At 47.8% G+C, this 15,884-nt stretch overlaps 1 protein-coding gene across 1 annotated transcript in view; it reads left to right on the forward strand.

The window, feature by feature from the left end:
• The window catches only part of LOC120998141 (dynein heavy chain 5, axonemal-like), a 268,121-nt gene that overhangs the window by 81,542 nt on the left and 170,695 nt on the right, over window positions 1-15,884 (forward strand). The window contains 4 exon segments of the mRNA XM_040428685.1: window positions 4,495-4,673; window positions 5,863-5,976; window positions 6,069-6,244; window positions 14,263-14,353. Of these exon segments, the coding sequence (XP_040284619.1) occupies window positions 4,495-4,673; window positions 5,863-5,976; window positions 6,069-6,244; window positions 14,263-14,353 (560 nt within the window).

A 15,884-nucleotide genomic window follows, 5' to 3' on the forward strand; every position in this document is an offset into this window, starting at 1 on the left:
GTGGGAGTTCGGTAGCCAAACGTGCCCGGTGTAGACCACCCACTTCGCAGGAGCCTACCTGCCCGAAAAGTAGTGGTGCAGGGGCTCACGGAAGCAGCGGCGGTAGCAGTCAGTCAGTGCGGAGTGTTGGGGGTAAAATCACCTACTCAGAGGTGTGGCAGTTTTTTGTTAAGCCGCCGGGGGAGGTGAACATGGCCATTTGTAGAATCTGTGGGCAGAAGGTGAAGCGTGGCCAGGGTGCCAATGTTGGCACCATGACCCTGCGTCAACATATGCAGCGCCAGCATAAAGTGGCCTGGAAGAACTGTGGCTCCGGTGTGGTGGTCCAGCCTGCAGCAGCAACCACTGCATCACCCAGTGGCACGCACCCAATTTCAGGCAGTCAAGGCTCAACCACCTCAGCCAAAGGGAGCTGTCTGTCCTTCCTATCATCTGCTGGTCCTGATGCTCCTGCTCCTTCTACTCCTCATCAGTCATTCCGTCAGCAATCGATCACCGAAGCGATTGCCAAGAGACAACAGTATGCGTGCACTCATCCAATGGCGCAGAAGCTGAATGTGCTCCTTGCCAAGTTGCTGGTGCTGCAGTCTCTCCCTTTCCAAGTGGTGGACTCTGCACCTTTCAGAGAACTGATGGCTTGTGCCGAGCCGAGGTGGAGAGTCCCAAGTCGTCATTTCTTTGCCAAAAAGGCAGTACCAGCCGTGCACACGTATATAGAATGGAAGGTGGGCCAGTACTTGAGCCTGTCAGTGTCTGCCAAAGTGCATGGCAGCGCCGACGTGTGGAGCTGTAACTACGGTCAGGGACAATACATGTCCTTTACGGACCACTGGGTGAATGTGGTTCCTGCACAGCCACACCACCAACTTGGCCAGGTGATGCCACTTCCGCCTCCACATTCTAACGCCATTGGTCCTGCAACATTGTCCGCCTCTGCCTCCTCATCCTCCACCGTGTCCTCAGCCTCCACTGCAGGGACAATTCACAGTGCCCCTCCAGCATACCACATGTGCAGGGCACCACAGTCACACAAGCGAGGAACTGCTCCGAGTCCTTCATCAAGAAATTGAATCCTGGCTTTCTTCGCAACAACTCAAAATTGGAACCATGGTGATCGACAACGGGAAGAACATGGTGTCAGCGCCACATCAAGGTGGGCTGAGCCATGCGCCCTGCATGCCACACATGTTCAATCTGGTTGTCAAGCTGTTCCTGAAGTCTTCCACCTATCTGCAAGACATCCTAAAAATGGCCAGAAAACTTTGCATGCACTTCAGCCACTCGTACACCGCAAAGCACACCCTCCTTGAGTTGCAGCGGCAGAACATCCCCCAACATAGGCTGATATAAGACGTTTCCACCCGTTGGAATTCCACCCTCTATTTGTTGGACCGACTATACGAAAAGAGAAAAGCCATAAACGATTTCTTGATGATCCAAGCAGACAGGAGTACTCCCCTATGTAACTTCGATGTCAGCCAGTGGCAACTCATATGTAAAACCTGCCGTTTGCTCTGGCCCTTTGAGGAGGCAACGTTTTTTGTCAGTTGCCAGGACTATGGGATGAACAACGTCATTCCACTGCTTCATGTCCTGGAACAGATGCTGGTAAATCTGGCTGGTCAGGGGACTGGAAACGTAGTGCCTATATCTCACGGCCACATGAGCCCTGTGGGGCCTGAACTAGAAGAGGAGGAGGACATTGGAAGAGGAGGAGGACATTGGAGCACAAGCAATGTGTAGCGAAATTGGTGTTTTTTCTACATAGGTGACAGGAGAGGAGGAGCAGGAGCAGCCAGAGGAGCTACATGGCGATGATGAAGATGAGGCAGAGGACCCAGACACACCATGGCAGTATGCAGTGGAGATGGAGGCAGGAAGTCCCTCCGAGTCACTTGCACAAATGGCCCGATGCATGCTCACTTGCTTGCGTAGTGACAGCCGAATTGTCACTATTTGGCAGAGGGATGACTTCTGGCTCTCCACCTTGTTGGACCCTCGCTACCGGTCCAAAATAAGGGCCTTTTTTACACCCGCTGAGAGGGAGGACAAACTGAACTACTATAGAGACATCCTATGTAGTTAGTTGGCCGCTGCCTATCTGCGCCATCGTCCATCCTCTCGCAGGTCAGACCGGAGGGGCCCTCTGCGCTCACGTTCCTCTGCCATGGCTGCTGTGGCAGGGTGGGGTGGTAGGAGCAGTTCCAGCACTATCAACAGCAACTTGAGTCTAGAGTCGCTGATAAGCAGCTTTCTTCACCTGCCTAGTGAAGAAACTACTCACCAGCAGCATCAGCAGCTAGACCTAGAGCAGGACCTTAATCAGCAGGTGGTGGCATACTTGGACAGCACCCTGCCCCCCCACATTGAAGATCCACTGGACTACTGGGCAGCCAAACTGGATTTGTGGCTGCAACTGGCAGAGTTTGCCCTGGAAAAGCTGTCCTGCCCAGCCAGTATTGTGGCATCAGAGCGGGTGTTTAGTGCTGCGGGGACCATAGTTACCCCAAGAAGAACTCGCCTGTCCACCCAAAATGTGGAGAGACTGACCTTTTTCAAGATGAATCAGACGTGGATCAGCCAGGATTTCCACCCACCAATGCCTGATGCATCAGACTAGATCATCCATGGTGCCACACCAACACTTTGACAAAGGAGACCAGTTTCTTCTGGCTACCTGCCTCAGCTATTATTTTGATGCTGCCGGTGCTTGATGCCACACATCTGATGCCAGGTGCTCCCACTTTCACCCACCATCTTTAGCTGGTACTGGTATTGCCACCCACCTCCCCACTCTGTCACCGGGTCACTCTGTGGTCTCCTGATGCTGCTGCCACCTCCACACTATGTCACCTTGCCACTCTGTGGTCTCCTGATGCTGATAAGGATAAGTTGGCCGGCACTCGCTTGCTGCACGCCACACGGGACAGGACCGGTTCCACGTGTATTAGAATGAAGAGTCCCAGCAGGATGCTGATGCTGCCACCTCCACACTATGTCACCTTGCCACTCTGTGGTCTCTTGATGCTGCTGCCACCTCCACACTGTCACCTTGCCACTCTGTGGTCTCTTGATGCTGCTGCCACCTCCACACTATGTAACCTTGCCACTCTGTGGTTTCCTGATGCTGCTGCCACCTCCACACTATGTCACCTTGCCATGCTGCTGCTGCCACCTCCACTCTATTATTTTGCCACCCTGTGGCCTCCTCCTGATGCTGCTGCTGCCACCTCCACACTCTGTCATTGTGCCACTCTGTGGTCTCCTGATAATGCTGCTGCCACCTCCACACTCTGTCATTGTGCCACCCTGTGGTCTCCTCCTGATGCTGCTACCACTACCTCCACACTCTGTCATTATGCCACTCTGTTCCCTCCTGGTGCTGCTGCTGCCACCTCCACACTGTCATTGTGCCACTCTGTGGTCTCCTCCTCACCACTATTCCGTAGAGCCACTCTCTGTTCCCACCCTCCCCACTTCATGACTGGGCCACTATTTTGCCCTTTGGCCTGGCTGATATCATCATTTATTTGACCTTTCTGATCTGCCAGAAGGAAGGAAAAATGAGACGCACAACGGATCCTGTCTATGTAACAGCTGTAAGGCCTGCATGACATGGTCCCTATTTTGCATCGAAATTGGCTTATGATGTTGTTGCCAAAAGCAGTAGTGGGTACAAAACACAGAAGACATGCAAATATTCCATTTACGTGTCATCTCTGTTTTGGATCCACTCCTGTTTTTTTGGCTTTAGCAATACTGATGAATTACTGACCAAATGCTGACCGAGTGAAGGCGGATGCTCCACAGATAGGGTCCGGTTTTTTTGGGTTATTGTTCTGACGGATGAAAGGAAGGGCAAAATAATCAGTGACGTCAAAACAAACTTACTGCTGACACGCTCGGCACTCTGTCGGGGGGGGGGGGGCTTTACTTGTATAAGAGTTTAATAGAACAGGTTCTGTAGACATCTATGTGGAATCAGCTGCTGACGGTGTAAAAGGAGTGCGCTTCTTCTTGAAGCTAACATTGACCTGGAAGACTTCACACTTGAGGCATTTGGTCAGTTTTGACCCTGTAGCTGCCGAAATAAGAGAAGTGTACAGTGATTCCAAGAGCGACGCCTGACATTTGCATGTCATACTGACTGACAGTATTGTTTCTACACCACTATAAAGGCTCTCTCTGCAGCTAGGAAATAGCCATTTTTTTACGCGATTCACCATGAATAAATTCCGATTGAACCAAATTTTTTATAAAAATACGGCGAACTGGCCGAATCGAATTTTTTAGAAATTTGCTCGTCTCTAGAGTTAATCTGTTATCAGTATATGAAAAAAAATGCAAAATTCCATTTCTCACTGATGCCTATGTAATTCTTATAGTATATTATGGAGATAACAATGAATAATTTAGCTTTTTAAATTGGTTTACAATAAAAATAATATTAAATATTATTCATAGGAAATGTCCAATATATATATTTTTTCATAGATGTAAATCCTGTGGTTAAGAAGCATGTATTGACCCTAAGCTGCTATGACTTCTTGTGGGCGGACAACATGTATAGACAGAGTGAAGAGTTCTTAACTAGCAATCCAAGCCTTGCTGCAGTGCACAAGGAAGTGAAACGATTTCTCAAGATTGAAGAACAAATAAAGGAATACCCTGAAGTAAGCATCTAACATTAAACAAACATAACCTCATGTGATGACGCCATCTCAATTGTGTCATCTCTGGCGTGGTCATACAGGTTGTAGTAGGGCTAAAAGAATCAGGGCTGAGTGCAAATGTAAACCATTTCTAAAACTACTTCTCATCTGCGCTTTGGTTTCCGGTTTTGAGATCCGGCAGAGGATCTCAAAACCGGACCAAAACGGTTCCATTTGATTTAACACATCAGGAATCAGGATGCATCAGTTCCTTTAGGATGCAGTTGTGTTAAATCAAAATGGAACAAATCAGATCCGTCACTAAAAACAATGTCAAGTCAATGGGTGTAGGATAAATTTTTTTAGGATCTGAAAAAAATATTTCCGGCAGCATAGACTAAGGGCTCATGCACATGACCACGCCGTGCTGTCCGCATCTTTTGCGGCCCCATTGTAGTAAATGGGTGTGCATCCGAGCCGCAAAAAATGCAAAAGTTGTGTGCATGAGCCCTTACATTGTTTTTACTGAGGGATCCAATTTGTTCCATTTTGATGACCAGGCACAAAACCGCAGCTTGCAGTGGTTTTGTGTCTGGTCATAAAATGGAATTCTATCAGAACGGAATACATACTGATGCATCGTGAATGAAGCAAGCCCCTTTCACAAAACATTGACCCTACATTAAACCGTTTTGGCACGGTTTTGAGATCCTCTGCCGTATCTCAAAACCAGAATGCCAAAACGCTGATGTGAAAGTAGCCTAAGTAAATGAAATTGACTATAAGAAAGACAAGGAACTTTTGTTTGCACGTATGCTCAGACAAAAGTAACAAAATGTTAAAGATTTTAATACTCTTACAGGACATCTGTCTGCAGATTTGTACCTATGAAACTGACCTGTTACATGTGCACTTGTCCGCATTGCTGAGAAAAATGAAGATTAATATATGCAAATGAGCTTCTAGGAGCAGCGAAGGTGACGCCATTACACCTAGAGGCTCTGTTTCTCTGCAACTGCTGCGCCCTCTGCACTGTAATTGTCAGTGTTACAAATCTGCTGACAGATGCCCTTTAACTCTTGGTAACATACAGTATAACTAAGGCTGCCTTAGTTTGTGTATAATTGATAAATATCTTTCACTTGAAATGTTAAAATGATATTAATGCAGTGCATTATGGATACATTGTTACATGTTCTCTGTCCACTAGGTTTTGCCATTAGGCTGTATTTGCCTCGATTATTCATTAATAAAAGAGACATTAAAAGGCTTTGTTGGAAGCTGGAAGTGTCATTATGCAAATATTTTACATCAGCGCGTAAAAGTAAGTTCACTTTCTCTACCAATTTAATATATAGAATTATATTTTTTTGTATAAGTGATGACTTTACAATTTTAACTGTTTATTTCTTTCAGGAAGAACTTTTACATGTTGTACAATATCGAGTAAAAGCATGGCAGCAGCTCACAATGCCAGTAGAAAGCTTGGAACAGTTAAACTCCATTTTAGCGCTACTAGAAGAACTGCAAAATATGGAAAATAAGATTGATGAAGTGTACCAACCTATAGAAATCACATATGAACAACTAAGGTAAATATGTAAGAAAGAAACTTAACATATATATATATATATATATATATATATATATATATAGCATTTGGAAAAGACCCTTTCACTTTTTTCACATTTTGTTACATTGTGGCCTCGTGCTAAAAAAATCAAATTTTCCACATCACTCTGCACTCAATATCCCATAATGACAAAGGGAAAACATTATTTTCAAATTTATTAAAAAGGAAAAACTAACATTTTGCATGGACATAAGTATTCAGACCCTTTGTTATGACACTTGAAATTTAGCTCGGGGGAACTTCACCTTGATTGGAATCTGCCTGTGGTAAAATTAGTTGATTGGGCGTGATTTGGATAGAGCAACCCCTGTCTTTATAAGATCTCACACCTGACAATGTGCCCACCAAAGTTTTCCGAATGCACAGTGCAGCCAGTCAGCTACTTCACCAAGCATTGCCTCCACTTCCTTTCTTTGCTGCTAGCTCACAGAGCTGCAAACAATCGCCACCATTTGCTGTGCTCGGAGAAGACTCCTCTTCCTTGACAGCAAGACAATTGCACCTGGTGGCTGTTGCTCTACCAGCAGCCACCAGGTCAGATGAAAGCTATTTGTTATATTCAAAAAATGTATGCACCGAAAAGAACTATGTACTGTTACTAAAACACCTCTTACCTGCATCTGCCTCATCAGCCAATTTCATCAGCCAACTAGTGATAAGTGCTGCTGTTAAATAACTCCTTGGCAACATGTGTGATAAACCAATGTGGATGCCTATAATTGCTGCATTTGCAGCACTGTGACATTAGGGGCACAGCAGTCACCCTTGCAGGGGTGTGGTCTATACTGAGTAGGGAACAAGACACATTCTTTGCACAGGGGCCTTATTCAGTCTTCGTCCACCCCTGGTGGGAATGTACATGATCTCTATAGATGGGTGATTGGCCCTAATTTTATCTGGTGGGTCCAAGGAACCTCAATCCCACACTGTTATTCTTTGTTTAAAATAAGAGCCTCCTACTGAAATGTGGGGAGTTGAACCTTTCTAAACTGTGAAGAGTTATACATGCTGTGTACATCATTACAGATCTGAGCAGATTAGCACATAAGAGATTAAGCTGCTTATGTAACTAATGGCACAAATGTTCTCTTTTGTAGGACATTTCTCAGCATTAAAAGCGTTTGTTCACTTATTATTAAGATATTAATTTATACACATTTTATTGCCCCTAACAACATATCTGTGATGTACCAATTCTTTCCAGTGATCCAAATGTTTTTTTTTTTGTTTGTTTTTGATTTTTTTTGGCCTTTGAAGCATAACTGGAAGATGACCTTTTTTTAAGTGCATCTTTCAATGACTGCATAACAGATCTTCCAGGCATTTATCTGGACATCACTTAGCCTACAAACATGATGTATTGATTTCACCATATAGTTTCTTCGGGACATCATCAATAATAATTTATTGATTTGTGTCTCCAGCTTCTCTGAACCTGAGTAGGCACTCTAAGTTTAATCTTTGAGTTGTCATTCTTCTATGTTTAAGCAGATACCGCTATCTTCTTTTTCTAGTTATGACTGGATTTTGTAGTCCTCTAAACCTTAAATTGTATTCTGTGTAATGTGAACACAGTGAGAAGTGGTCTTGCTTTAAACGTTCACTACAGGTAATAGACAAGTTGCATCACATAAACCACCTTTAAATATGTATGCTCAAGCTTTAAAGGCTTTTGGGACCACCTTTGGGAGGAATTTATTTTTATGATTGCATTTTACTCATTGGGGGCTAAAAATAATTTTTTCAATTGGTCTTTATTAGAAAATATTGAGCCGCAAATGGTTAACTGTTTTTCTAGCTGTGTACATCCTACATCTCACTTTCCCTTTTTGCCTAATAACCCTTATCTCTAAATTCCTGAGAGGTCATAAACACTTATTTAAGCCACATTCTTATCAATAAGATAAGGATTGAGCTTTGAGTGTTTATAAGCTCTGAGAGCAGACATAAGGAGCCTATCAGCTACCTGCCTAACACAGCAGAGAGAAAATTCTGATTCTGCTCGTAGAGCATCTCAGCTCTGTACAGAGAAAAGGACTCTATATTTTTAATAAAGACCAATTGAAAAAATGATTTTAGCTCATAATGAGTACAATGTACTAATAAAAAAAAAAATGCCCCCAAAGGTGTACATAACCTTTAAGGCTTTTATGGCTTTGATACTGTATGAGAGAATTGTCATGGTCTTACCTGCTTGCTGCTCTCCTTCGTTTGACATGTGCTGTCGGCCATCTTGGTTTCTGGGTTTCTTGTAGCCTTCCACCCTGCGGCTCCTCCTTCCCCTGGGAGGAGCTGGATGCCTAGCTCATATATATAGGAGGTCTGTGGCTTCAGTTCCTTGCTTGGTCCTCTTGTGTTCACATGCTTCTAAGACTGCTGCTGCTTCTGGTTCCTGATTTTGGCTTCGTCTGACTACCCTGCTGGTTCCTGATCCTGGCTTCGTCTGACTACCCTGCTGGTTCCTGATCCTGGCTTCGTCTGACTACCCTGCTGGTTCCTGATCCTGGCTTCGTCTGACTACCCTTCTGGTTCCTGACCTCTGGCTTCGCAAAGACTCTGCTCGGTTTCACCATCCGTTTGGACTTTTGCTTTACAGCTTTATTTTCAATAAAGCCTTCTTATTTTCACTCATCTCTTGTTGTACGTCTGGTTCATGGTTCCGTGACATTAGGACCAAGCCATGAATTCTGACGGTACAGGGCCATCCTCGCTACCCACGCTGGTTGCCAGACTTGATCAGCAGGATCACCTGTTGGGTCGGTTCGCTGTGGCGTTGCAAACCCTGCTTGAACGCACTGCTCATTTCGCTCCCGTTGCCGATGGGTCGGTTGTCGCTCCTGGGCTCGCTCCTACTGCCGCTCCGGTTGTTGCGCCAGAGTCTACCCCGACACCTGTTGTTGCGCCTGCGGTGTTTCGGGGTATGACCGGTTCTGCCCCTCTTCCACAGCGCTTTGGGGGAGAGCCAACTCAGTGCCGAGGTTTCCTTAACCAGGTGGGCATTTATTTCGAGTTGCTGCCACATGCCTTTCCTACTGAGAGATCAAAGGTGGGCTTCTTGATCTCGCTGCTCTCGGACAAGGCCTTGGCCTGGGCCAGCCCTTTATGGGAGAACAACAATCCGGTGGTTGCCGAGTTTTCCGGTTTTGTTGCTTCTCTTCGGAAGGTATTCGATGTGCCGGCTCGTGCTGCCTCTGCTGCGAAGCTCCTTATGTCCATCAGACAGGGTTCACGATCCGTAGCTGAATACGCCATTGAGTTTCGTACCCTGGCAGCAGAGGTGGGCTGGAATAATGAGGCTCTGGTCGCTGCTTTCTCTCATGGTCTCTCGGATGCCTTGAAGGATGAGGTTGCAGCTAAGGACCTACCAGTTGAGCTCGAGTCTCTTATTTCTTTCCTGATTTTGATTGACACCAGACTCAGGGAGAGACCTTCCTTTAAGGAGAACCTGCGGAGGTCTTCTAACAGATTGGTGCCTACGTTTGCTGTCCCACCCGTGCCTCCCTCTCCTCCCACGCCTCCTGGGGATGACTTGTCTGGGGGTGAACCCATGCAGCTGGGGTTTGCTCGCCTGTCCGAGGGGGAGAGGGCACTCCGGAGACGCAAGGGCCGATGCATGTACTGTGGTCTCGGTGGGCATTTTCGGTTGGCATGTCCGAACCGTCCGGGAAACGCTCGTACCCTGAGATCCTGTCGGGGGCAGATCTTGGGTGGAGTCTCCTCGTCCCCGGTTTCCCGTGTTGACAAACCACTGATCACTGTTGTCCTCTCCTGGGTCGGGGGCTCGGTGACGACCCAGGCGTTGGTGGACTCTGGTGCTGGTGGTTTGTTCATTGATAGTGTGTTCGCTGCCGCCAATTCCATTCCTCTGCAGGCTCGAGGTTCCCCACTGGCTCTTGAGGCGATAGACGGCAGACCCCTTCTGCCGCCACACGTGACTCATGAGACCCTTCCAGTGGGGATAGCCATTGGTGCCATTCACAGAGAGTCGGTCTGCCTCCAGGTTATTTCGTCTCCACACTACTCGGTGGTCTTGGGGTACCCCTGGCTCCAGAAGCATAATCCGACTTTCGATTGGAGATCGGTCGAGATCCTCTCGTGGTCACCGCAGTGTGGGGCTAGTTGCATCCATGGGTCTGTCAAGTTGCTGTGTACTTCCTCGGACTCTCTGTTGCCTCCTGAATACGAGGAGTACCGGGATGTATTCGATAAGGTGCGCGCGGTTGCCCTACCTCCGCACCGCCCATACGATTGTGCCATAGAGTTACAATCTGGTGCCGTTCCTCCTCGTGGCAAAGTCTATCCACTGTCGGTAGCGGAGAATGAGGCCATGGAGGAGTACGTGAGGGAGGCGCTTTCACGCGGACACATTCGCAAATCTTCGTCCCCGGCAGGGGCTGGATTTTTCTTTGTGAAAAAGAAGGGCGGTGAGTTGAGGCCTTGCATCGATTACAGGGGTCTCAATCGCATCACGATCAAGAACGCTTACCCGATACCCTTGATTTCCGAGCTGTTCAATCGCCTTAAAGGGGCCACGGTCTTTACCAAACTCGACCTGAGGGCGGCATATAACCTGGTAAGGATCAAGGCGGGCGATGAGTGGAAGACCGCGTTTAACACCAGGACCGGTCATTACGAATCCTTGGTTATGCCCTTTGGGTTGTGCAATGCGCCCGCAGTCTTTCAGGAATTCATCAACGATGTTTTCCGTGACCTGTTGCAGCAGTGTGTGGTGGTCTATTTGGATGACATCTTGGTATATTCTGAATCCATGGAGGCCCACATTCTGGATGTCAGACGAGTGTTGCAACGGTTACGAGAGAACAAGCTGTTCGGTAAGCTTGAGAAATGCGAATTTCACCGATCCCAGGTAACCTTCTTAGGTTACATCATTTCCGCTGAGGGGTTCTCCATGGATCCTGAGAAGGTTTCGGCTGTCTTACAGTGGCCCCAGCCCAGTGGTCTTCGTTCCCTGCAGCGCTTTTTGGGCTTCGCCAATTATTATCGGAAGTTCATCAGGGACTTTTCCATGCTGGCCAAGCCTCTCACGGATCTGACCAGGAAGGGCAGTAATTCCCAGGTCTGGCCGCTCGAGGCCATCCGAGCTTTTGAGGCCCTAAAGTCCGCCTTTGTGTCGGCTCAGATTCTGTCGCATCCCAACCCTGGGTTGCCCTTTGTCCTCGAGGTGGACGCGTCTGAGACGGGAGTAGGCGCCCTTCTGTCTCAGCATAGAACACCAGAGGGTCCTCTGCTTCCTTGTGGGTTTTACTCCCGGAAACTGTCTTCCGCAGAGTGCAACTATCAGATTGGTGACAGGGAGTTATTGGCCATCGTGCAGGCCCTTAAAGAATGGAGGCACTTGCTCGAGGGTTCGGTGGTTCCGGTTCTCATCCTGATGGACCACAAGAATCTGACCTACCTTTCTGAGGCCAAGAGATTGACACCACGTCAGGCCAGATGGGCTCTGTTCTTGTCACGTTTTAATTACGTGGTCTCCTACCTACCCGGTTCCAAGAACATCAGGGCGGATGCCTTATCACGGCAGTACTCCGAGCTGTCCAGGGAGGAGTCGATTCCGACTTCGGTCATACCTCCGAATCAGATTCTGGCCGCCATTCGCACCAGCCTGACCTCTCCCCTGGGTGAGCAGATTTCGGCGGCTCAATCTGGTGCTCCCTCTGGGAGACCCAACGGCAGATGTTTTGTGCCTGAGGAGTTGCGCACTCGGTTGTTGCGAACCTACCATAACTCCAAGACCGCGGGGCATCCTGGAAAGAATCAGCTGTCCTGGGCTGTTTCACGTCTGTTCTGGTGGCCTTCCCTACGTTCCGACATCGCCGCATATGTAGCGGCATGCTCCGTTTGTGCCCAGAGTAAGTCCCCTCGGCACCTTCCGTTGGGCCTTCTGCAACCCATAGCCACCGGGGAGCGCCCATGGTCACACCTGGGGATGGATTTCATTGTGGACCTCCCTGCATCCCGAGGCCATACGGTCATTCTCATGATTGTGGATCGGTTTTCCAAAATGTGCCACTGTGTTCCTCTCAAGAAGTTACCCTCTGCACAAGAGTTGGCCACGATTTTTGCCAGGGAGGTCTTCCGGTTGCACGGTTTGCCTAAGGAGATTGTGTCGGATCGGGGGAGTCAGTTTGTGTCCAGGTTCTGGCGCGCCTTTTGCTCCCAGTTGGGGATTCATCTCTCCTTCTCCTCGGCCTACCACCCTCAGTCCAATGGAGCCGCAGAACGATCCAATCAGGCCTTGGAGCAATTCCTTCGTTGCTATGTCTCCGATCACCAAGACAATTGGGTTGACCTCCTGCCTTGGGCTGAGTTTGCCAGGAACACGGCGGTGAACTCTTCCTCTGGGACGTCTCCCTTCATGGCCAATTATGGGTTCCAACCTGCCGTGTTACCGGAGGTATTCTCTCCCCAGGATATTCCGGCTGTGGAGGATCACCTTTCCGTCCTACGTGCTTCTTGGGTACAGATCCAGAAGTCCCTTGAGGTCTCTGCGCAGCGCCAGAGACTCCAGGCTGATCGCAGACGAGCGCCTGCTCCTTCCTACCAGGTCGGAGACCGTGTATGGTTGTCCACCCGCAACCTCAACCTTCGAGTGCCCACTCCCAAGCTGGCGCCTCGCTTTGTTGGTCCCTTCCGAGTGCTTCGCAGGGTAAACCCGGTAGCCTATGCCCTTGCGCTTCCTCCTGGCATGCGGATCTCCAACGTGTTTCATGTCTCCCTGTTGAAGCCACTGGTGTGTAATCGTTTCACTTCCTCGGTTCCTCGGCCTCGTCCGGTCCAAGTGGGCAATCGTGAGGAATATGAGGTGAGCAATATCCTGGACTCACGCCTGGTCCGCGGTCGGTTGCAGTTTTTGGTCCATTGGCGTGGTTATGGTCCAGAGGAGCGTTCCTGGGTTCCCTCCGCAGATGTCCATGCTCCTGCCTTGCTCCGAGCCTTCCACGCACGCTTCCCTCAGAAACCGTTTTGTGCTCCGCGGAGGAGGGGCCCTTGAGGGGGAGGTACTGTCATGGTCTTACCTGCTTGCTGCTCTCCTTCGTTTGACATTTGCTGGCGGCCATCTTGGTTTCTGGGTTTCTTGTAGCCTTCCACCCTGCGGCTCCTCCTTCCCCTGGGAGGAGCTGGATGCCTAGCTCATATATATAGGAGGTCTGTGGCTTCAGTTCCTTGCTTGGTCCTCTTGTGTTCACATGCTTCTAAGACTGCTGCTGCTTCTGGTTCCTGATTTTGGCTTCGTCTGACTACCCTGCTGGTTCCTGATCCTGGCTTCGTCTGACTACCCTGCTGGTTCCTGATCCTGGCTTCGTCTGACTACCCTGCTGGTTCCTGATCCTGGCTTCGTCTGACTACCCTTCTGGTTCCTGACCTCTGGCTTCGCAAAGACTCTGCTCGGTTTCACCATCCGTTTGGACTTTTGCTTTACAGCTTTATTTTCAATAAAGCCTTCTTATTTTCACTCATCTCTTGTTGTACGTCTGGTTCATGGTTCCGTGACAAGAATGCATCTTCCACAGTGTCATTTACTCCAGAGAGTAGTTAATACAGTTAATACAGGTAATGAAGATAGCCAAATGTATACTAATGCTACCCCTTTTTACATAACCCTAACTTTATCTCAAATATCTTAATTTATGACAAACTGAAGAAGTCTTTAAAATATATATGTGCATGAAACATGTTAACTTTAGCTTATCAGATTCTTTATTAAATTATATTTTTTACAAAGGTATCTGAGTTTACCCCTTGTATCTTATAGACAATTGAGTTTTCAGTAAGCAAAATAATATTTTATTGCCAAAAATATTGCATAACATTTATTAGTCTTTTAAAACTAGACCAAAATAATTTCTTATACAACCTACATTTTGTCATGTATTCAGTCCCCATTCTCAAATACGAAAATGTGAATCTCTATAGGACAAATATCTTATAAAAATGCACAACTGTTTCTGTGTATAGGTCCTATCAGCTGCGTATCCCAAGGGAAGAAGTAAATGATGTAACAAACTTGAGAAATAAATGGGATGAATTAATGGATCTTACCAGTGTCGTGAGTGATAATTTATATATTTAATCTTTGTAAAGCTTATCTTCAATAATTTTCAGGGTCCTTTCTCAGATTCTTCTATTTAAATAGGTTGCATGAGTGACAAAACTATGTCTGCTTTCTTCCAGAAACAGTGCTACTGCAATATCAGACACAAGAGTGGTACCTTTCTGGAATAAACTAATCAAACTTATGTACACTGCTCAAAAAAATAAAGGGAACACAAAAATAACACATCCTAGATCTGAGTTAATTAAATATTCTTCTGAAATACTTTGTTCTTTACATAGTTGAATGTGCTGACAACAAAATCACACAAAAATTAAAAAAATGGAAATCAAATTTTTCAACCCATGGAGGTCTGGATTTGGAGTCACACTCAAAATTAAAGTGGAAAAACACACTACAGGCTGATCCAACTTTGATTAAATGTCCTCAAAACAAGTCAAAATGAGGCTCAGTAGTGTGTGTGGCCTCCACGTGCCTGTATGACCTCCCAACACGCCTGTGCATGCTCCTGATGAGGTGGCGGACGGTCTCCTGAGGGATCTCCTCCCAGACCTGGACTAAAGCATCTACCAACTCATGGACAGTCTGTGGTGCAACGTGACGTTGGTGGATAGAGCGAGACATGATGTCCCAGATGTGCTCAATTGGATTCAGGTCTGGGGAACGGGCGGGCCAGTCCATAGCATCAATGCCTTCGTCTTGCAGGAACTGCTGACACACTCCAGCCACATGAGGTCTAGCATTGTCTTGCATTAGGAGGAACCCAGGGCCAACCGCACCAGCATATGGTCTCACAAGGGGTCTGAGGATCTCATCTCGGTACCTAATGGCAGTCAGGCTACCTCTGGCAAGCACATGGAGGGCTGTGCGGCCCTCCAAAGAAATGCCACCCCACACCATTACTGACCCAATGCCAAACCGGTCATGCTGGAGGATGTTGCAGGCAGCAGAACATTCTCCACGGCGTCTCCAGACTCTGTCACGTCTGTCACATGTGCTCAGTGTGAACCTGCTTTCATCTGTGAAGAGCACAGGGCACCAGTGGCGAATTTGCCAATCTTGGTGTTCTCTGGCAAATGCCAAACGTCCTGCACGGTGTTGGGCTGTAAGCACAACCCCCACCTGTGGACGTTGGCCCCTCATATCACCCTCATGGAGTCTGTTTCTGACCGTTTGAGCAGACACATGCACATTTGTGGCCTGCTGGAGGTAATTTTGCAGGTCTCTGGCAGTGCTCCTCCTGTTCCTCCTTGCACAAAGGCGGAGGTAGCGGTCCTGCTGCTGGGTTGTTGCCCTCCTAAGGCCTCCTCCACGTCTCCTGATGTACTGGCCTGTCTCCTGGTAGCGCCTCCATGCTCTGGACACTACGCTGACAGACACAGCAAACCTTCTTGCCACAGCTCACATTGATGTGCTATCCTGGATAAGCTGCACTACCTGAGCCACTTGTGTGGGTTGTAGACTCCGTCTCATGCTACCACTAGAGTGAAAGCACCGCCAGCATTCAAAAATGACCAAAACATCA

Source organism: Bufo bufo, chromosome 4 (genome assembly GCF_905171765.1).
Source record: "Bufo bufo chromosome 4, aBufBuf1.1, whole genome shotgun sequence".
In the NCBI taxonomy this organism is placed as follows: Eukaryota; Metazoa; Chordata; class Amphibia; order Anura; family Bufonidae; genus Bufo; species Bufo bufo.